Here is a 22700-nt window from a genome sequence, read left to right as displayed (position 1 = left end):
TTATCATTGTTAAGCTACTGTGAAACACTAACAGATTTAGTCTGTAAAACCTTAGCTTCAACTTTGCAAACAGTAAAAGTATCTTTCTCTTGCTCTGTATTTGTATAGCACCTTTCTAGTCTTTTCGACCACTCAAAGCGCTTTTACACTACATCTGCATTCACCAGTCACACACATTCATACACTGGCGGAACAGCCACCAGGGGCAATTCGGGGTTCAGTATCTGGCCCAAGGACAATTCCACATGCAGCCTGGAGGAGCCGATTGAACCGCTGACGGGCAACCCGCTCTACCTCATGAGCCACAGCTGCCCCTTATGTATGCTCACAAAGAATGAATAACTGGGTGGCTTTAAATATACCAACGGGATCACTGAAGCAATAGAAATTAAGTTGGAAAGGGTAGCTTTCAGACTGCAAAATAAAAGAAAAACATTTTTACTGTCACTGAAAAAAAAAAAACAAAGACCACCATTTTTTAAAAAATCTTAAAATCTATAATTCTTATTTCTGACTTATTTCTATCAAAGTACAGTGAAAATTGAAGGATAGTAATAATGTTTATGACTGATATTGTTTGAGGGGTGCATTAGCATATGGGTTAGAATGGTGTATTCATTATCAGAACGATGTATCTATCTCATTTTTCTGTTTGTATCTTGTGAGTTAATTAAAAAAAGACAGGAAGCGAGAGCATCAGAGTGGTAAGCAAAACTGTTGTTGCACTGATGGGATTAATGCTGTGGAATTTACCATGTGAGCTATTAGAGTACAGGTAAGTCCATGGTCTGCTATTATTATTATTATTATTATTATTATTATTATTGTCGTCAGGAGTCTGTGACAGACAGAGACAATCCTACCTGGCAGTCTCTTTGATGCAGAGGTTGGAGTGTCTTGCAGGGACGGCCTGCCTGTCTGGGCCTTGGTGGAGTATGTCACCTCAGTGGAGTCTAGTGAACCTATGGACACACACCATCACCATGCATATGTATGTTACACAAATATTGACACACATACAGGTACATACCCTGATACTTTTCTAACAGCTAATCAGCATAATACACACAGTGCTCTGGTCCCAGTCCTGTCTGACAGTACATTCAGTATGTTTTAAAAGTGGTGTCTTTCAATTCATATGCATATTTTAGACATATTTGAACATGAGATCTTTACAACTGTCCACTCATTCTTGGAACATTTCCAAAAACGACAATGACAAAGCTGTTGGATGAAGTTTGAAAAAACTACAATCATATTCATGTGACACTGTTCAAATGTTAAAGTTGCTGTGTGTTATCTACAACTGTCCCGGGAGACTACAGTCTCACAGTGACACACAGTACCTGCAGCCAGGTTGAAGGTCCTGCCCTTTATGGAGCTTTGAACTGGAGAGAACCAGTTTAACACAGAGCCAACCAGAGGAATCTGCCTAATCATCCCCTATACCACACAGAGACACAGGAGGTCAAACATTTTAATGGATTGGATTTGAATACTCACATGTAGACCTTTACACAACCCCACAAGAACATTAACAACCAATGAAGCGAGGGAGCAAAAATCATGTTAGTCTAACTATACTGGGGATAATCTGTTCTCTGACCCCTTACTTAAACCTAACTCGACCCCTCCTCTAATTCTAAATCCCAAATCCTAACCCCAACCTCTGACTCATTTAAGTAGTGAAGATGAGCTTCGTCGTTTTCAAAGTATAAAATTCAAAATGTATAATAAAACACAATAGCAGCAAATCCACATGCACACCTCTTCCATGAGTTTCTCCTCATTGGCCTTTTGCAGCTGCAGCTCTGCCTCCAGGATGCCTTTCCTCACCACCTCCGTCATGTTCTCCAACAGCTACACAAGAGAGAAGCACTACAATTCAGAAATGTAATATCCATGACAACACAGTAGGCATACTGTGTGTTACAATGAACAGGAGATCCTCATATACATTTTCTATATCAAAAATAATTGCATACCAACCAAAGCTGAATGCTCATTCCACTTAAACAACCTGGGACACAACTTAAAAGAGGTATTTTCTCTACGATATCTATGATCATGAATACTTTCTAGGTCGTTGTGATGGATTTCTTCCTGTGCGGTTATCTTGAACACAACCCTCCATCATTCATTTCTGAGACAGTTAACACGAAAATCTGACATTTAACATTAGAAGCCTTTGATATTTCCTGCTTTCAAACTCCTTTGTAACTCTGCTGGAATTATCATGGTGTCATGTTAAGATAAGCCTTTTAGTCTGATCGATCAGGGTGTGTGTATGAAGAGACTGGTGGGAGTCTCAGAGTAGGAAATAGGTCCTAACTGGCCACACATTCTCAAAATGGCACATATTTGCAATTAGAGCATTTCATCAACTTCCTTAACTCAGGAAATGACTCCGATCTATCTCTGCTATCTCTATAGGAACCCTCCAGAGGAGTCCTAATATGTTAGGAGCTGAGGTGAGAAACTGTTCATTTAGTCTTTGATTTTTCTGACTGTAACAACCTTTGAGGATCCTATAAAATGAATATAGCTAGTTACCCTTCCGCTCTCCTCTATGTCCCTCCCGAGAGCAGCTATTGTATCCACCAGCTCTGAAACATCAATGTCGTCAGTGACCATACCGACAAAGATACAGTCCCCCTCAAACTCACGGCCTGGGGAGCGGAGGAGATGGAAAAGGAGAGAGAAACAACAAAAACATGTCGTAAGATGAATACTGTGTTACAATTTTCACGGGCCTCTAAGATGTGAAGAAGCACTAACCGGTTGAGAAGATGATGTCAGTGTCGAGGTCTTGAAGTTTTTTCAGCAGCTCGGTGTTGATTTTCTCCAGCTCCTGCTTCCTCCTGCTCTCATCCACTCCTTCAGCCTGAGGCTCGTACCTGAACATCAACATATCTGTCACAGACCCATGTCTGAATCCTACTGAGCACCATGAAAAAATGTTCACGACAAATCCCAACATTGTTAAAAAGGATGGCAAGTATAAATTTAATTAGGAACACTTCTGGGTTCCTCTGTTTATTAAAGTGATGACTTTTTGTCATTCAGACAGAGATGTCTGCTCCATAAATGTTCATCAAGTCTTCATGCAGACACAACAGGACTGCTACAGAATGATCCATAACGCACGCAGGATATTTGGCTTCTGGTGCACAGAGGGAGAGGTGTCACTGCTGGAGAACAGTGGTGAGTTACGATAAGAAGGAAGACTGGAAGAGTGTTCTCAGTTCTCTCTCAGGCTGCATCAGTGACAGAATGTATTCTGCTGTTGAAGCCTTAATGAACATTGAGAGAGCGAGGAGGGCTTACTCACAGTCTCACAGTGAATCCACTTAGGGGGCGTGGCTTAAGAGCGTTGTGATCCCCGGCTTTTCCAGTCTGCATGTCGAAGTATCTTTGGGCAAGATACTGAATCCCAAATACCTCCAATTAACTGTGCCATCGGTGTGTGAATGATTACTTTCGGTTTCTGATGAGCAGCTGGCACATTGCATGGCAGCCTCTGCCATCAGTGTATGAATGTGTGTGAGAGGGTGAATGTGACATGTGAGCTTTGAGTGGTTGGAAGACTAAAAAAAGGTGCTATCCAAGTACATTCCATTTGAGATTTACTCATTTTAATTTGCCGTCATGGCTTTTACAGAGAAGTAACGTGGACATGTCACTCTTTCTGTGGCTCTTAAGAGTTTTCTCAAGCGAGGCAACTTGTTCAACGTAAAGCAGCATATTGTGGTTGCTGCACTGAGAATATTAAAGAGGTGGTATTATGCTCATTTTCAGGTTCAAAATCCTATTTAGGGGTACCAGAACAGGTTTACATGGTTTCATTTTCAAAAAACCACCATATTTTTGTCATACTGCACATTGCTGCAGCTCCTCTTTTCACCCTGTGTTGAACGCTTCGTTTTAGCTATGGAGTGATACATCTTGCCTATATAGGATCTTTGTTGGGAGTAGCCAATTGTGAGAAGCCGGTAAACACAGCTGTACACACACAGCTGTACAGCTGTACCGACCAGCTTATTAACATGGACTGGAGCAAGAGTTTCAGAGTGGTGAGTTATTCATCTGTAACAAAAGTATCTTTCATCCTTAAAGTTTTAACTGAGCTCTGTCTCTACATCACAGGAGCAACTTTATGTCCACTGACTGCTGGAGGGTAGCTAGTGTTTGGAAGCTCAGTGTGTTTTTCAACCTGTGTTTTTGAGGGCGTTCAGACTAGCCGCCAGGCGAGCATTATGACGCGCATTTTGCTGTGACGTCACAGAGAACAAAAGGAAAAGGATGGACTACAAACCAGCTGTTTTCTGGAGGTTCGGAGCAATGTTTTCTGTCTGTGGGAATATAACTCAATAAAAAGCATAATATGATCTCTTTAAAGAACCTGTAACCAAATACAATTAATAGTAGTCCAGTCCAGCCCCTCCATACAACAGCAGCTACTTTAAAGCCTATCCATTCTCACCGGACAGCACCCAGGCCGGGCCAGCTGGGCTCCTCTATGTAAGTGAGCGAGGGTGAGTGTCGGTGGGTTTCCTCTCTGAAGCCCTGTCTGAGGCACAATGTGGAGCTCATCACAGGCACCAGGTCTGACAGCTTTTCCACCAGGTCCTCAACGTGCTCCTGCTGGGTCCCCAGAACTTGACGGTAGGGAGGAAGAGGGAGGGAGGGAGGAAGAGAGTCATGACTGTTTCCTGGCAGTATTTAATGTATATTAAACGTATCAAGCAGGATGTGGTGTTTGTGTTTCTGTGTGTGTGTTCATGTTACCTGCAGCAGTCAGGAGGGGACTGAAGCGAACACATATACCCTCGTCTTCAAGCTCCACCACATCTATCCCACTGTTGGGAACCAGCTGGACCAGCTGTTCACCCAGCTACACCCAGGAAAAATTTAAAACAAAAATGTTTTGTTTTGTGGAAAGAGATTCAGTTCTCACTCTTTAGGCTTATAGCACACAATACAGTAGAAGAGTGAGAGCTTAAAGGTGTACTGTATTTAGTTTCCATGGTAGTATTCTAAATCAGCTCATGTACAGTATGCATGCTATTTCTGACTGGAATTTACAGTCCCCTCCAAAGGTATTGGAACGGTAACGAATTCCTTTGTTTTTGTTGTTCACTGAAGATATTTGGGTTTAAGATCAAAAGATGAGTATGAGACAAGAGTTCAGAATTTCAGCTTTTATTTACTGGTATTCACATCTAGATGTGTTAAACAACTCAGGACATGTCACCGTTTGTATTAGATCACAGAATTCTTAGGTGAGCAAAAGTAATGGAATAAATAATCTTAAAGTAAATAACATTTAATATTTGGTGGCATAACCCTCTCTTGCAATAACTGCCTCAAGCCTGCGACCCATCGACATCACCAAACTGTTGCATTCTTCATTTGTGATGCTATTCCAGGATTTTACTGCAGCTTCTTTCAGTTCTTGTTTGTTTCGGGGTGTTTCTCCCTTCAGTCTCCTCTTCAGGAGGTGAAATGCTGCTCTATTGGGTTAAGGTCAGGTGATTGACTTGGCCAGTCTAAAACCTTCCACAGTCCTTTGTTTTGTTGGCAGTGTGCTTTGGCTCATTGTCCTGCTGCATGATAAACTTCCTCCCCATTAGTTTCAATGCATTTCTCCGTAAATTGGCAGACCAAATGTTTCTGTCCACTTCTGAATTCTGCTGCTACCATCATCAGTTCCATCAATATTAATGAGCCTGTTCCAAAAGCAGCCATGCACGCCCAAGCCATGACATCACCTCCACCATGCTTCACAGATGAGCTTGGATGCTTCGGATCATAAGCAATTCCTTTCTTTCTCCACACTTTGGCCTTTCCATCACTTTGCTAGAGATTAATCTTGGTCTCATCAGTCCATCAGATTGTGTTCCAGAACTTTTGCGGCTCATCTCTGTACTTCTTTGCAAATTTCAATCTGGCCTTCTGATTCTTGCTGCTGATGAGTGGTTTGCATCTTGTGGTGTGGCCTCTATATTTCTGCTCTCTGAGTCTTCTTCCAACAGTGGATTGTGATACCTTCACCCTGCACTGTGGAGGTCGTTGCTGATGTCACTTACTGATGTTTTGGGGGTTTTCTTCACAGCTCTCACCATATTTCTGTCATCAACTACTGTTGTTTTCCTTGGCCGACCTGTTGGACGTCTGTTGCTCAGTACACCAGTAGTTTCTTTCTTTTTCAGGACATTCCAAATTGTTGTGCTTGCTATGCCCAATGTTTGTCCAATGGCTCTGCTCGATTTTCCTTCTTTTCTCAGCTTGACAGTGGCTTGCTTTTCTCCCACAGACAGCTCTCTGGTCTTCATGTTGGTTTATCCTCTTTAACAGGAAATGCAGTCTTTGTAGGTTTGAACCAAGGATGAAAACTTAGACTAGTCATGCAGAGCTATTTAATGTTTGGACAATCAACCTAAAAGGCAACACCTGGGCAACAAGAAACATCTGGCAGTCACATGTTCCAATAGTTTTGCTCACTTGAAAAATGGGTGGGTTCAAACAAAGGGAGGTATGTCCTGAGTTGTTTAACACACCTAGATGTGAATACCAAGAACTGAAAGCTGAAATTCTGAACTCCTGTCTCATCTTTTGATCTTAAACCCAAATGTCTTCAGTGAACAACAGAAACAAAGGAATTTGCCTTACTGTTGCAATACTCTTAGAGGGGACTGTAAAGACATATTTTAGAACATGAATACCCTATGTGCATCAGTTTTGTATTAGACAACATAAAACATTTAACAGATTTTTAAAGCCAGACAGCCTTTAGATAACACAAATAACTACAAGTCATTTTGACATACAGCAGGGGTTTTAAAGTCTGAGACTGTGGGCCTCCGCTCAGACAAAGCTTGGGAATCGGCATCCCCTCCCCACCACATCTTTAGTTTACTTACTAAGTTTCGCTAAATTCCTGGATGCCTATGAGATCATACAAACTGGGAAAACTACTGTATCTCTGAACTCTCACACATGTAGGCTATTCTATGACATCTCCTGTTGATAACTAATGTAATATTGTTTCACTTCCATTCACTGAGCTTCCCCTGAAACTGTTTGGAGCCCCCCTAGACATACAGTATATAAACACATAATCAATTACATATCCAGAGAGAAATGGAAATGATCATAACATTATTTTTGGGTCTCTGTAATAATACTACAAAAAGTAAAGTCTAGATCTGCTCTTTATGAAGTGCAATCACTATATAGTACACTACACTATATAAATTAAATAAACTGAATTACATATGGCATAAATTGTTATTTCATCCTGTTGATGCTGACACTGTTTGACTGACAGTTATAAATATAACTGTATAAATTGATATAAATCAGTGTATTTGACCCACAGATTGTGACTCTGGGTGTTATAGCAGTTAGTACATATTTGAAGCTAAATCAACTCATTGGTGAACTTTCTTGAAGTTGGGACAGTAGGACGAGCTGTAAAAACAACAGTTGCCTATTTACACAAACAGAGTCGTGTTTGTGTTCTCCTGATGAATACAGTCCTATATTTCCTCTCTTTTAGCTCCCCTGTTGCTCTCCACCATCTCCTGAGAAAATTATCTGGCTCTTTAGTTGCTAAATGCTCCATTATGTTCACCAGTTGGTCTCTTAAGCCAGGCTCAGACTACAGGAGAGAGAAACTTGACAGCTTGTGTTTGAACTCATCCATGCTGGTTACTGGTTAACAGAAATGTGATGATACAACCCCTTCACAGACAGCCAATAAAAAAGTGATTCACTTTATTAAAAAAATTACATATAGCCCCTTTGATATTTGTGAACAGTAGCATGCTAGCTAATGTTAGAATGTTTACCATTGTTGGACAACACTGTGAGCTGTTCCAGGCCTAACATAAGACTTGTCTCTCTCATTGGAACGTGTGGACATAATCATCCATTCACAAGTTGGAAATGAGACAGATGAGATCAGAGTTTACAGGCTGTAAGACCAAAACAATGAGCTACAAGAGGCTAAAAAGCTCCGTAGAGCTGAGAGGAACTGCAGAGTTGGTGATAATAATCTGGCTTCATCACTTCAAGCGACTCCTTTCCCATTAAACCTAGTCATTTCATCCATGTGAAAAATGTTCATTGTTGCAGCTTTAACTAGCACAGGCACATAAAAAGTAGTACAGTAGGGAAAACACTCACCCATCTGTTGAAAGCATCGAGCCCCTCTTTCTCCCCGGTACAGTATCCTTCCACAGAACCCCGACTAGATGCTAACAACAGGAAAAAGGGAAACATAAGAATTCAACAATAAACTTGTATTTATTATTTTTTGTGTATAGTGACTATGGCTCTACCGAATGGTTTGAAGCTTCATCGAAATCAACATTTGAATGATGCGCAGCTTTTTTAAAAATTTTGCATGTCTGAATAGACAATTCTGCAGGTCATAGCAATCAGGTAACATTTCTGTCTCAGTCTCTGCAGGCCTGTCTGACTGGGCGGGGCTGAGCTACCGACAGAAGACAGGATGAAGCGCTTTAGCAGCATTCACACAAAATCTGGCAATGTGGCTCCTTCCCCCAGGGGTGCGCGGAGGAGTTTGGAGACGGGGCCGTGTTAATTTCTCCAATCAGCTTATTGCTCTCTCTTACGCCTGTACTTAACAAAAGACTCATTCCTTTAACTCGATAAATCACTTTATTCAAATTGAGAATTTTGTTTGAGGATTTTTTCTGTTTTTCAAGGGTGATGATGTCATACAATATGCAATGATATAATATACAATAGAAGCTTTGAATGTACAAAAATTACATTGGTTATAGCCCTAATATTGACAGCACACCTATTGGGAGAGGATGCAGTACTGGGAACCACAAGAAGATAAAAATAAGCAAAGATACATTTTTATCATATTTATACATATACATGTATACATATACATAATATATACATATTTTCAATTGATAAATTAATGGAGGAATGATATAGATGAAAGAAATCTAAGTCTAAGAGACTGACTGTACAAATAAAACTGAATTGAAATTATGCTATTTACACCTACAGTTAAATATTATTTTGCTACACAAACCCAAAGCTCCGCTGCCTGCTGTTCCTGTGTGCTTCAGCTAACTGAGATCCCAGGCTCAGGCTATGCATCGTTTTGTGTGAGGAATTCCTTCGAATTAAGTCCTCAACCGGAGCTGGGGAACTGAAGTTGCGTCACTCGCCACTGTATCAAATTTGCATGTTCGCAGGGACCGAATTCCAAAATTCAGTGTCCAGATCTTATTTCACCTCAAAAACTAATGGTATTAGACTTTAACAGCGCAGTCTATATATAATACTGTAAAACTAAATCACTGAATTGACCCTGCCTTCATATGAGACAGGCCTTTAATTCTTTTTGCACAAAACTAAAACTACTATGAAACAGTTTATTTATTTCAAACAGAATAATACTTATGTAAAAATGATCAAATAATATCAAATACATTCATTCATTTAATCTAGCTCCGACAGACGTCTTATGCACTTTTATTTTGAAGGCCGCAACCTCACGACAACAACAACATGATGCAGGATGAGAGAACTGTGGCAGACAGAGAGCGATGGACTTCACATGACAGGATTCACAACTTGGATAAATCTATCTGAAAAGCTGTTTTGATTCTTTTGATGGGTGGACCCCAGCGTGATGAACGAAAAAGACGAAAAAGTTTGAGGCAGGAAATGGGCAATGCAGTTAACAGAATCTTGATTCATATTTGAGCCTGGTGTGTTGTGCTGAATGGACCTGCAGAAACATGTGACATGTGACTTTTCAAATCTGGAATGGTGATGCACCTCCATCAGTCATTGTTTAAAACCCGCCCATATCATAAATGGTTGTAATCAGCCCAATCGGATTAAGGATGGGTGGAAGTCTATCTGATTGGGAGGGGGGCCAGGCGTATCTGCCAGAGCAAATGAAACCTGAGCTCGGCAGATTTGTCTGGTACCCAGGCTAAGTGCGACCCTTACCAGAACTCATTTCCTGGGAAAACTTGAACAGCACCACAGGAGAGCTGTGTTCATCCTCCACCTGTTGGACACACAAAGACACAGATCAGCCATCTGAGACTCAGGGATTATGCTGATCCTACTTAACAAGTGATGTGCTGTTTGACATGCAAAACAATTGTCATCAGTTGAAAGGGTGCAATGTAAACATGGATTTAAGATTTTGTTCCGAGTCCATACTTATTTAAGATAAGATATATGTTTGCATTAGCTATAACTGCATGTCACATACAGTTCCTGTTACTCCCTTATCACTGAAACCCTGAGTATCACCCAGGGTTGCCGTCTCCTGGCATTTTCTTAGTTTTGTGTCAAATTGTGCTATTCCATTTAACCAGAATCAAATTCAGCAAACAACTGATCTCCATGAAGTTACATTTCTTCATTTACTGAACCATTAACACAGGAAATAATACCCATGGTGAAGCCCGTTAGTGATGACATCCAGGTGAAAGGTTAAGGCAAGCATCATGCCTAGGTGGGGCTGAGATGAAGGCTAGTGTTTCTGTGGCTGTTGATGTGAAGGTCATGAATAATTCACAAGCATGTGTTGTGTTCTCAAGTTAGAAAACCAGAAAAATAACTGAAATATGTTTCATCCATAAGAACAGACAAATAGTAACTGCTCCCAGGACAGGTCCCAAGGCCTCAATATACTTTACGCTAAGTGCTTGTCAATGTCTGAAACCCCCTTTTCAATGGCAGAATCGCACACAATCAACGATTTGCCAGGTGTGTTCTCTCTCAGGCTCTCTTTTTCATTCTTCCCAGAACTATTTCTGTCACTTTTTATGTGAAGGTCAGCACTGCCCCTCTCTATGATAAATGACTGTTGCCCCACCTTTTAGTATGGCCAGGTTAAAAAACTAGACATGGACATACAACACATTGTGCTACCTAGTTTGTTTGAAGCGTACTGAGACCTTAAGGGTTGAAATGTATCTGTTTTAGGCAGACTGTTGGTGGGCCCATTGCACCCGCTCCAGGGTTCTCTCCTCTCCAGACCAGAGGGCAGAGGCCAGTGGAGGGGGTGGAGAATAAGTTCATGACTGGAATCAGAATTATATAACCACAGGTGGAGCATTAGATAAAGCAACAGACTCAGACGGGACCCATGCTAAAACACACAACCAGCAAAATGTGTTCAAACAAGCAGGAAGAAGCAAATCAGACAAAGCTGTGCTAAGCAGGAAAAGAGCAAACAAAAGGTAACCAGATGAGATGCCTCTAAATGTAATAATAATAATAATAATAATAATAATAATAATAATAATCTTTATTTGTGGAGCACTTTTCAAAAACAAGTTACAAAGTGCTTTAACAAGTGTAAAGACAATAATACCCAAGAGACAATAATACAAAAACAATACAAGATAAAAGCAAGAAAACATTGAAAAGACTAAAATACACGTTTAAGATAAATATAAAATAAGTAAAATAGAATAAAATAAAGTCAAATAAGATCGGGAAAGGCTGTCCTATGTATGTTTTATGAAGGGACTTAAAAGAGTTCACTGACTCAGCTGACCTGATTTCCTCGGGCAGGCTGTTCCAGAGCCTCGGGGCCCTGACAGCAAACGCTCTGTCCCCTTTAGTTTTCAGTCGAGACTCTGGAACAGACAACAGACCTCTGCCCGAGGATCTCAAGGTACGTGCCAGTGTGTATGGGACTAAAAGATCAGAAATATAACAAGGCGAGAGGCCATGAAGAGCTTTAAAAGTGATCAATAGAATTTTAAAGTCAATTCTAAAACATACTGGGAGCCAGTGTAATGAAGCTAAAATAGGAGTAATGTGGTCATATTTCTTTGTTCTGGTTAAAAGCCTGGCAGCTGAGTTCTGGACAGTCTGGAGTCGATCAATATATTTTTGGGTTAAACAGGTGAAAAGGCTGTTGCAATAATCCAGGCGTGATGAGATGAAGGCGTGTAAAATGGTCTCGGTGTCCTTAAAGTTAACATTGACCGAATTTTTGCTATATTTCTAAGTTGATAAAAACATGATTGAACAAGCTTTGTGGTGTGCTGCTCGAAATTTAAATTACTATCAAACCAGACACCAAGGTTCTTTGCCACAGGCTTAATGTGATTTACTAGGGAACCAGCAGATGGCAGTATTTGTCATCTGCTGGGACCCAATGACCAGGATTTCTGTTTTGTCTGAGTTCAGCTGGAGGAATTTCTAACTTCACAAAGGCAGTTGTTAAGTGAACTCAGCATTCCAGGGTCTGTGGATCTGACGCGCAAGTACATTTGTGTGTCATCAGCATAAATATGAAAAGAAATGCCATGTTTATGGATATGTCCAAGAGGAAGCAGATACAAGGAAAACAAAATTGGTCCTAAGACCGACCCCTGAGGCACACCATATTTAACTGGACAGAACGAGGAGACATAGTTGTTTACAGACATGCAAAACTTCCTATTTGACAGGTAGGATGAAAACAATACTAGGGCAGTACCAGAGATCTCCACCCAGTGCCTCAGTCTGTCTAACATGATGTTATGATCAGTGGTGTCAAAAGCAGCACTAAGGTCCAGGAGTACCAGGACTGAGCACATGCCTTCATCAGCAGACATTAAAAGGTCATTGGTGACTTTAAGCAGGGCAGTCTCAGTGCTGTGGTACTTCCTGAAACCCGATCAAATATTTTGTTATTTTCCAGTACAGTGAGCAGCTGTTTGGACACAATTCTTTCTAGAATCTTTGCAATAAAAGGTAGTTTTGAAATTAGTCTACAATTATGTGGGAGGGAGGGATCTAAACCAGGTTTCTTTAAAAGTGGGTTCACGCAAGCCGTTTTAAAATAATCAGGGACACAACCAGTAGATAGGGAGCTGTTGAAAATAGAGATCAAATGGGGCCCAACAGAATCTATTACTTTCAGTAAAAACTTTGTAGGTATTACATCAAGTGGGCTGGAGAACACTCTCATTTGTGATACTGTTTTTAAAAGCTCAGACAAGTCGATGGGATAAAACTGGTTAAAACTCTCTTGTTGCTGGTGAGGAACCTCTGAGTAAGAGGCCACGGGGGTAATAGAGGCTCTGACTGACACCACCTTATTGGTAAAATAAGATAAAAACAATTCAGTCATCATTACTGAACCAGCTGAGGCACAAGGAGGGGTTGGGTTTACCAGCTGATCCACAGTCTTAAACAGAAACCTGGGATTGTGTTTATGTGTAGTAATGAGTTCAGAAAAATAGTGTGTTCTCGCATCCTTAACCATGTTATTGTATTTAATTGATAAATCCTTCAGACTGAGGTAATGGACTTGGAGACTGGATTTTTTCCATCTGCGCTCTGCTTTCCTGCATTCCCTTTTTAGGCTGCGAATGCTGTCATTTATCCAGGGTTGCTTACTAGCTTTAGACGTAGGCCTAACCTTTAGAGGAGCAGTAATATTTAGTGACGACAAGCAGATATGATTGAAGTGATCGACCAGATTGTTGGTGTTGGAATCAGACAGGTGTTGGCTTTGGCTCTGAAAAAATGCGCAAAACTTTGAAACACTTTGTTCATTAAAGAAGCACACGGAGCTTGGTGAGGCGGCATGAGTAACAGGCGAATCACAGCTAAAAACAATACATCTGTGGTCAGATATGGTCATGTCCACTAATTCCACAGAGGAGACGCTGACACCCAGGGTAAAAACCAAGTCCAGTGTATGACCACGGTTATGTGTTTGCCCTTTGACATGTTGTTTGAAGTTAAAAGAAGTGGCCATATTTAAAAAGTCAGTTGCATTAACATTGTTGGGGTCATCAACATGAATATTAAAATCGCCACAAAGAACAATTCTGTCATAATTTAAAACCAGAGTAGATAAAAATTCAGGAAGTTCTGATAAAAATCCTCCAGGCGGTTTTGGGGGCCTAAATGTAGCACTCATGCTAAACAAATATTATGCACTACCTATTTTTAAAAGACTATTAACCACACCAGATTCAAGACAGTTCCATCACAATTAACGTTTGTCTAAGAATAGATATTGGTGAACAATTAATAACTAGTATACAATAGAAGATTGTCAATGGACCTGGTCGACTGGATACCAAATAAATACACACAACATTCACTGCTAAGGACTAGCTATAAAAAACAAAATGTTATTATGGAGGGAATTACAGCTGCATTAAAATCATTTGAAGTCACATGAAATCCTGAAAAAAAAACAGATTACATTGTTTATATTGAATTTTAATTTTCAAATCTGAATTAACATTTAAATATTGTCCACTTTACAGAGGGGTCCAACTTTCAAACTTCAGTGTCAAACAGCCTTTGTATTTTCATTTTAATATGGTCAGAACCCCCATTTACATGTGTGCGAAAATGACATTTTTTATTTATATTTTTGCTCAAATAACATTTTTATTTTCCAGTTTACATTGTCATTTTAGTATTGTCCTCTATAGGCTTCCATACTACAATCTGGAAAGTGGTTATTTATTTTAAGTTATTAAAGGCTGAAAAAGGAAGTCAAGCATGACAACTGAAAACCTGTATGTTTAGAGTGCACCTTGACCCATCAAGAAAACAAACAAACAAACAAACAAAACACTCTCTCTATGTCTCATTGTTTCTAAATGTAGCACTTGCTGTGAAGTTGATGTACTTGATTTATTGAAAGGAGCTGGCTGTGGATTTTTGGGAGGACGCATCAGAGGAACTACACCACCATGAGAATCGGTTAGAATCCGACATGACAGAGCAATGTATTTACCACATCATGTCCGTCTGCTCTGCTGCTGTGGAAAGCATCCTGATGGTATTTGGATTTTAACCAAATGGTATTTGGATTTTAAACAAAAGAAACTAATGAGATGCACAGAACATGACACATTCATTAATTATTCATGACCCTTGTTTTTTTTTTAAAGACAACAAAACATAATGAGTGTGGAGAGCCATTCCCTTAAGTACCTCAAAGAACATGCCTGAGTGGTCCACATCCTCAACAATTAGGAAGAAATGAACAGCCCATCAGCCAATGGAGACCCAAATACAACTGAGCTGATGTGCATGAAGGAAAATGGTCAGGAGTGAAAGAAAGAAAGAAAGAAAGAAAATGGAAGGGGGACTGAGGGTTGGGGGGTTGGGGACAGGCAGATGTTTGGTCCCACCTACAATAGAGAGCATGAGAGAGCCCAGAACGTCCCGCAGTGAAGCCCCGGAGATGGGTGGGATCGGAGACACCACGCCCTGGAACCAAGCCAACCCACACTGACTATAACTACAATTATACACACACACATACAGAAAGACTGGACCTGCAAGCTCATACACTTTCGCATCTTACTAACACAGTGAGACTCATACTGCAGCATCTTCACAGTCAGTGTGGCTGACTGATATTCATCCTTCTTTTACCAAGCTACTGTTGAGTTTGAGTACCACTGTGTGATGACTGTGACCGTTCACTGCATCTGGATTACACTAGTGTTAATGTGTAAAGCCACTCTGCTAGAATGAATGTACATTACATTACATCTCAGCGACTGTAAGGATGCTTGGGGTGTAACGGTACTCAAAATTCACGATTTGATATTTATCTCAGTTATGCGTCACGGTTCCGTATGCTTTTGGTAAAGCAGTGAAAATTTAAAAAATGCTGAAAATAACAAAATGTCATTTACTTTTAAAAAAGTAAAGATTTGAGAGTAGCTCATTGGCCGTAATTCTTCCTATAACAGTTAACGCACCCAAATACTGGATAACTGTCAATAAGAAAAAAGAAATAAAACACATTTGGGTGATGCCATCGCAAATGTCTGAATGTCATGTCTGAAGTGTTTCTACATACTTTAGTTGAACAACGTCTGAATACAATTTGACACTAATTGTTGTCCCTTTTCCCTGTAACTAACTGTGGGATGTGGGACATGAGAGACACATTCAAGTGCATTATTAGCTATGACAGTCTGGACAGTCAGATCGGAATTCATGTGACTCTGCGTCACAAGCATCCTTATATGCGCTGTAAAGTGTCAGAAACCGTAATAAATGCAAAGAAAAGGACACAGAGATGTAAACATTTGCCACAAATCGGGAGAATTGTGAAAAACAGGAGACTTTAAACAGTTTCAAGGGAGGCTCAGTGAATGAAAGCGAAAGAATATTACATTCGTTATCAAAAGAAGATCACATACAAGAGCCTAAACGTGGGTGGTTTGCTAAAAGACAGAGCTTTTTTTAGGTAGTGTCTAGTGTGTTTAGGTAATGTGTTATGTAGTGTATAGTGTTTATGTAATGGCATCTTGGCTCAGTTGTTGAGTGTCTATAGGATCAAATAATATAATCATGACCCCATAGGCATCCAGGAAGGAAATTTCTTCAATTAAACAAAGTCATTGCTTTTTGGAACTGAGGAAGAAAGTGATCAACTTCAATCAGGAATGTTAAAACCCACACACCAAGCCAGAAATCTTGGTGTAGTCATGGCCACATTTCGACGATTACAAAGTCCGCCTGCAATCACCTGAAGAATATATCAAGGATTAAAGGACTTGTATTTCAGCAGGACCTGGAAAGACCTGGACAACCAAAACAGTCTTTACAGGTCTCCAGTTGCAGCTGATTCAGAACGCTGCTGCTCAATTCCTCACTAAAACCAACAAAGTGGATCATATCGCTCCAGTTCTGAGGTCTTCACACTGGCTTCCTGTCTGTCAAAGTACTGCTGTTGGTTTATAAAGCACTGAATGGTTTAGGGACAAAATACATTTCTGATCTTCCGCTACGTTATGAACCATCCAGACCTTATATGTAAAGCACTTTGTAGCCTTGTTGATGAAATGTGCTATACAAATAAAGTTGCCTGGCCTGACTAACAGGTACTGTTCGCGTATGTAACGCTTGACATCTCTTCTATCTCTGAGCCAAAGAGCTCCATTGTTGCCCAGACAGGATTAAAATAACACACCACTGAGCCACACTGTTGCACTGGGTGACATGCTGCTGTAGTTTACTTTGACTCAATCCCACATACACCGTCCTGCTGTCTCAAATACTCACTAGCGCACCAAACACTGATTAATCCACCAATGAAAGTAGTCCCCAACAAATGCACCATTTCCTTCTGTTTCAGGAATGTTTGCAAAAAACTACAGTGAGCAGATGTTTTAGGAAATTACTGAGGGTTTTGTTTAGAACCAAACTACACTTTTGTGAGACATTTTTAAAGTTTTAAATCTTCAGTGGGAACCAATGGACGTGGAGCCCCAGACAGGGTAGGGATGTCAGAAAGCCTTGAGAGACCGACTGAGATATTGATGTTTGTTCTTTTCGTTTCAATAACAAAAACATGACACTAGACTTATCCTTGAAATGATTCCAGTTTTGTTTGCATGAAGACAACAAGGCTAAATGTGAAATGGGTTACTGATATGCCAACTATACAGTAATTGATAAAGGTAGCAGGAAATGTGTAATATTTAGCAATACTGCATGAAAAGAGAAAACAGTATGCAGGTGGGAGGCCTCTATCAACAAATACTAAAACATTAAACACATCTGGAACACCAGTTCACTATATTACTTCATGGCCTAATATTCCTATTATACTCCTGTTGGGGTATGTTTAATATCTCTAGCTTCCACTAGCTGAACATACTTAACACACCTTTTTGCATTCTATAACATCAATATAATATTTAAAAATATCCCTTAAGTAATGTATGTTAATCTCTTTCCAGTATTGTATTTCATGAATTAATCCAACTTTAACCTTAGTTTTATATCATATGCCAATATTCGATCGACACACCCAGCATTATAGACCATTACCACCAGTTTACCACAATGAAACTGGAGTCCAAAGTCCGATCGCAGCACAAATCTGAGAATGATTTGTTATGATGGCTGTTAAAACATATCCAACACAAACTGGATATACTGTGATCATCATACCAAATTTCAAATCTGAGGTATGAAGTATGTCTGTCAGTAATTAAAACCAGTCCCGCGTGACTCCAGCACTATGACATCAACAACAGGGTTCTATTTTACTGATCAATGCAAAGTTTAAAGTACGCAGTACCCTTGTGTAGGAGGCATGATGACAGAGTTTTGGACATTTTGTGAGTTATAAAACAGGAACTGCACAGATTCTGATTTGTCATCAACTTCACCCACAGTGAGTATCTCTGACTTGGTGCTGTTATCCGGCTCATTGTTTGTGTATGTTCTCCCAAAAACTCCCAAAATATCTGAAGACTCACCACACAGTCTGCTCATATTTTAGCATTGTAGACATTATGTTATCATTTATAGCAGAGCATTAAGAGAACACCTACCGATGTTTTGATGGAGGCCAGAGTTTTCAGCTTCTGCAGGAGCTGCTGGCTCTAGAGGGGAGAGACAATCAGGTGAGATGACTGATATTCCACATCTAACAAAGCAAAGAATATGATTTTATTGCCTAACAAATAGTTGAATTATTTAAACATTTTAAGTGAATGGAAGATCATTGCCGATTGTGTGTGTAAACTGGTGACTGCATGTGGTTAGCCTAGCTTAGCATAAAGACTAGAAGTGGCCGCCCTAGGTGCAAGGATTAGTCCTTATAGCCATGGACTCAGGTTTGATTCCAGCCTAGGGCCCTTTGCAGCATGTCTTTCCCTCTCTCCATCATTTCAAACTTCTCTCTGTCCTATCCAAATAAAGGCTAAAAAGCCCACAAATTTATCTTAAAAATAAAGACTGGAAGCAGGGGGGGAACAGGTAACAGTGCTCTGTACAAACCGAAACATCTAAAGCTCACTAATTAACACTTTTATCTATGTCTTTAAATGGTACACAGCCAGTACAGCGTCTCTGGGAACAGCCTAAATTACCAGATTATGGTCGATGAGCACAGGTTTGGTTTTGGTCTCTGTACAAGTTGGGTGGTACCAAACCTAACAACCTTACTGTAACAACAACACTCTAGGAAGATGAACACAGTCCCTGTACCGAGAAACACCTCCCACACATAGATCCTCCTAATGAACACGCTTCAGCCTTCATGTCTACATGTTTGAGGTTTAGGGGGACTTAAGTGATGCTCACCAGAGCGGTGGCGTGTCTGATCTTTTGAACAATTCCATTGTGACCAAGGTACTGCAGGGACAGCCAGAGAGGCAGCGCTCGCAGCTTCGCCACCGGCTGGCTGGAGGTCAAACCTGCTGCCAGAGACTGAGACACAAGCGCAGAGCAGTGAGCCATTTAGAGAACGACAAAAACACTGGCCTTGGAGTGCTGAACAGAATACAACTAACCTTAATGAAATTAACAAATATCAACATTGGTAGAGCAACTAATGGCTATTGAAGGAAACAACCACAAAATGCCACAAAAACTACCAAAAACATGTACTGCTGTGTTGAATCAATAATTCTATGAACGTGAATGAGCCTACCAGTGCTGGGTCTTCATGTCTGTAGAGAGTGACAGCAGTTACAGCCGGCAGTCCCAGCCACTGACCTGGTGTCAGTGTCATACTGTCACTTCTGGTGGCTGCCTGGAGGGGACAGAACACAGAAAGTCAACATGTGTTGGCATTTCCTGGGTGTGTGGCTTCATCAGAAGCTGGAAATCCCTTTCCTGAAGGGATTTCAAAGTAGAGCTGAACGATTCGGGGGAAAAATCTAATTGCGATTTTTCTGCCAGATTAGCGTTTGATTTGATTTGCGTTTTTTTAATGTTTAGCTAAGGCAGTTCAGGCAGTTAGTTAGCCACAGAACGGCATAGAGAACCCGGTCGATTTTCAAAATAACACCCTGTGCAGACTCACGATCGTGTATCAACAATAAACACAGTTAAAACATAATAAACATTTTAACTACATAGCCTACTTAACCATGGCAGAAACACAGAAATCAAGGACAACCGAACAAATTGACAAAATCAGGCAGGCAAAACGCTCTTATTATGAAATGCTCCATGTGGGAAATGTAGCCCACGGAGAGAAGCACGGGCGCAGCTCACAGAGAGCTGTTATCCGTAGTTGAAGCAGAAGAAAGGATAAATTAACAACACGTCCACAGCGTAGGGCTGGCTAAACGCTTCGCTGCTGAAACACTTCACACTTCAGTGTGAGTTGACGGCGGACAAAACTGCGGCACAGAGTCTGTTTGGCTGATGCAATTATCCCAAGTTTTCCTCTAGTTTTGTTTGTTGTTGTAAATTGTACACGCCCTGTGACCGCTCTGATTGGTGAGTAGGACCCATAGGAGAAGCATGGCGCTTGTGATTGGCGAGCAGGTCTGTGACACAAGGATAGGAACCGAAGGAATTTGTAACTGCTTCACTGTTTAAAACGGGTCAGATGCACTGTATAATTAACCTACATTTGAATTGTCGTCTTCACAATTAGCTAATCGCGTTCTTTAAATATGGCAGTTTGAAAACTATTAATCATTCAGGTCTATTTCAAAGCAAGCAAGCAATGGAGGACAAAATCCTCCTGCAAAGGTTTGATGGCACTTTCATTAACAAGAAGAGTGTGTTTTAACATTAGTTTACCGTGATAGTAGAGGTGGCCTGACCCAATGCTAGGGTTGCCAGGTTGACCCTGAAGAAGAAGAAAACACAATGCCACATTACAGCAGTGAGAACAGGCACTTCATGCCAGAGGTAAATCATTTCTATTTATTCCACATTCTTATTATTAAAGGTTATGCTGCATAATTAACAACATTAAACAAATTAGAAAGTATTATATTCTTTGTATGACATTAGTGTCTTTAATGAATGATGAATTACAACGTCTCTATTAAATGTTCTACTGTGTGCCATGCCTTTGGACTGCTTTAAGCCACAAACTCAGGCAACACCTAATGGCATCAAGTAGCAGGTGGGCATACACTGTATGTGCTTAAGCTGCACTGACACTGGTGTGATTTTATTTCCAGTTGCATGAACATTATGAGAGATTTAAATTCATTTGATGATTGAATGCTGATAATGAGGTGCAAACACAAAGATCATCTATTTAAGACACAGAATTGACTCACCCCTCCACATGGAGCCACATGTTGTACTGATCACACAGGTCCTTCAGACGACCCAACTTGTCTGTATGTCCTGCCCCAGGGGTACCTGGGAAAAAACACATACAAATGACAAACATTTCAACAGCAGAAGAAAGTCTCATATGCAACTGATTTACTATTTCCAACTCCTGTGATGTTCCACATGTGTAGATAGTGGAAAGGATGGTGTTGAACTGTGAGTTTCCTTCACCTGCATTGGCGATCAACAGCAAAGGAAGCTTCTTAGCTTCTATGTCCTCTTTGATTAGTTTGTCCAACAGTGCAACGTCCTGCCAGTGACAAACAGGATGAGAGTCAAAACTAATTCTTTTTAACAATCTGAAAGTGTGGTTTGAAAGTGTTCATTTGAATTCTCCTACCATTTGGTGTTGGGATCCAAAGATGGTATTGCATGGCACTGTGCACAAACTAGAAAGAGGCAGTCCGAGCTAATGACACAGAGACTGACATTAAAATCACTTTCTATCATGTTTGCAAATAAATAAAATACAGTAAAATCTGACTTTGTAATACTGAATGCTAATATCATATACATATGCATGTATCTAAGTTACAGATTTGGCCCACCAACATCTATATATGTTTCTACAAAAAAAAAACCCTCATAATTTATGTGGTGCGTGAGTTTGTGTGCTCCGCCCTTCCTACCTGGCTGCACAGATGCTGTCCCAGGCCAGGCCTGCCGGAGGCGCTCTGGTAGATGACTGGCTGTTTGGAGCTGAGGACTGCATAGCCGTCAGAGGCATATTCTTCATAACGGGCATTAATGACCAGCCGACACACTTTGACAAGGCCATCCCTGTCATCCTCATGGAAGTAGGCTGTACCGCTCTCGTATCTGAGGGACGGATTAGATTGGTTTATAAAGACAGAGTACTGAAAGCAGAAAGTAACATTAACCAGGCTCCACCAGTGTATTTTGGCTCAAAGTTATTACAAAGACAACAAACGACACAGAATCAAAATACTTTCACTCACACACAGCATTTTATATTACTGTCCACCGCAAAGGGCGTTCCCATTTCCCACAGAAAACACTGCTCCCGAACTGCCTGAACAGCTGGATTCTGTAACCTATCGGCGTCACTTTGTAACACGTGTCATAATGCTCACCTATCGGCTAGTGTGGCACGCCCACAAACCAAGCTAATTGAATATAAAAAATAAAAAATGTTAAATACTCTCCACGCAGTCAAGCTGGTACTGTTGTGTAGAGACAGTGCACAGTTAAAACGTTACGTTTGAAACATACATTTTTACAAATTAACAACTAAACAGTCTCAAACGTCTAGCTCCTGTTCAGGCTGTGAAACTGGTTCGGGTCGGTCAGTCTGTGTTTCTGGATCAGACTACAGTTTAACTGAAGCCGTGGTTACCGGCTGAATTGCCTTTGTTTTGGATCAAACTACATTACTTGTCAGGACCCACCCTACTCTGCTTCTGATTGGCTAGTAGCCCTTAATTAGGTACTGTGCACGCGCAACTCCCAACAAAGATCGGATAGAAGTTCAACACACGGGGTGAAAAGAGGAGCTGCAGCAATGTGCAGTAGGACAAAAATAAGGTGTTTCATGAAAAAAACATTTAAACCTATTCTGGTACAAACTTTAT

At 40.6% G+C, this 22700-nt stretch overlaps 1 protein-coding gene across 1 annotated transcript in view; it reads right to left on the bottom strand.

Moving 5' to 3' along the window:
* Nucleotides 1-22700, bottom strand: part of pdxdc1 (pyridoxal-dependent decarboxylase domain containing 1) — a 38072-nt gene that overhangs the window by 6278 nt on the left and 9094 nt on the right. The window contains exons 6-22 of the mRNA XM_038739227.1: nucleotides 21738-21927; nucleotides 21449-21517; nucleotides 21280-21358; nucleotides 21051-21135; nucleotides 20560-20608; nucleotides 19454-19555; nucleotides 19105-19230; nucleotides 18351-18401; nucleotides 10012-10072; nucleotides 8191-8261; nucleotides 4789-4894; nucleotides 4484-4658; nucleotides 2779-2897; nucleotides 2554-2669; nucleotides 1768-1860; nucleotides 1347-1443; nucleotides 864-962 (exon numbers count right to left, since the gene is read on the bottom strand). Coding sequence (XP_038595155.1) covers nucleotides 864-962; nucleotides 1347-1443; nucleotides 1768-1860; nucleotides 2554-2669; nucleotides 2779-2897; nucleotides 4484-4658; nucleotides 4789-4894; nucleotides 8191-8261; nucleotides 10012-10072; nucleotides 18351-18401; nucleotides 19105-19230; nucleotides 19454-19555; nucleotides 20560-20608; nucleotides 21051-21135; nucleotides 21280-21358; nucleotides 21449-21517; nucleotides 21738-21927 — 1688 coding nt within the window. The remainder of the gene's footprint in view (nucleotides 1-863; nucleotides 963-1346; nucleotides 1444-1767; nucleotides 1861-2553; nucleotides 2670-2778; nucleotides 2898-4483; nucleotides 4659-4788; nucleotides 4895-8190; nucleotides 8262-10011; nucleotides 10073-18350; nucleotides 18402-19104; nucleotides 19231-19453; nucleotides 19556-20559; nucleotides 20609-21050; nucleotides 21136-21279; nucleotides 21359-21448; nucleotides 21518-21737; nucleotides 21928-22700) is intronic.

This window comes from Micropterus salmoides, unplaced genomic scaffold (assembly GCF_014851395.1).
Source record: "Micropterus salmoides isolate LMB-PRFRI ecotype aquatic unplaced genomic scaffold, ASM1485139v1 Ms_hic_scaffold_10, whole genome shotgun sequence".
Classification (NCBI taxonomy): domain Eukaryota; kingdom Metazoa; phylum Chordata; class Actinopteri; order Centrarchiformes; family Centrarchidae; genus Micropterus; species Micropterus salmoides.
The sequence above is the reverse complement of the archived record's forward strand: the minus strand, read 5'-3'. Positions and strand labels throughout refer to the sequence as shown.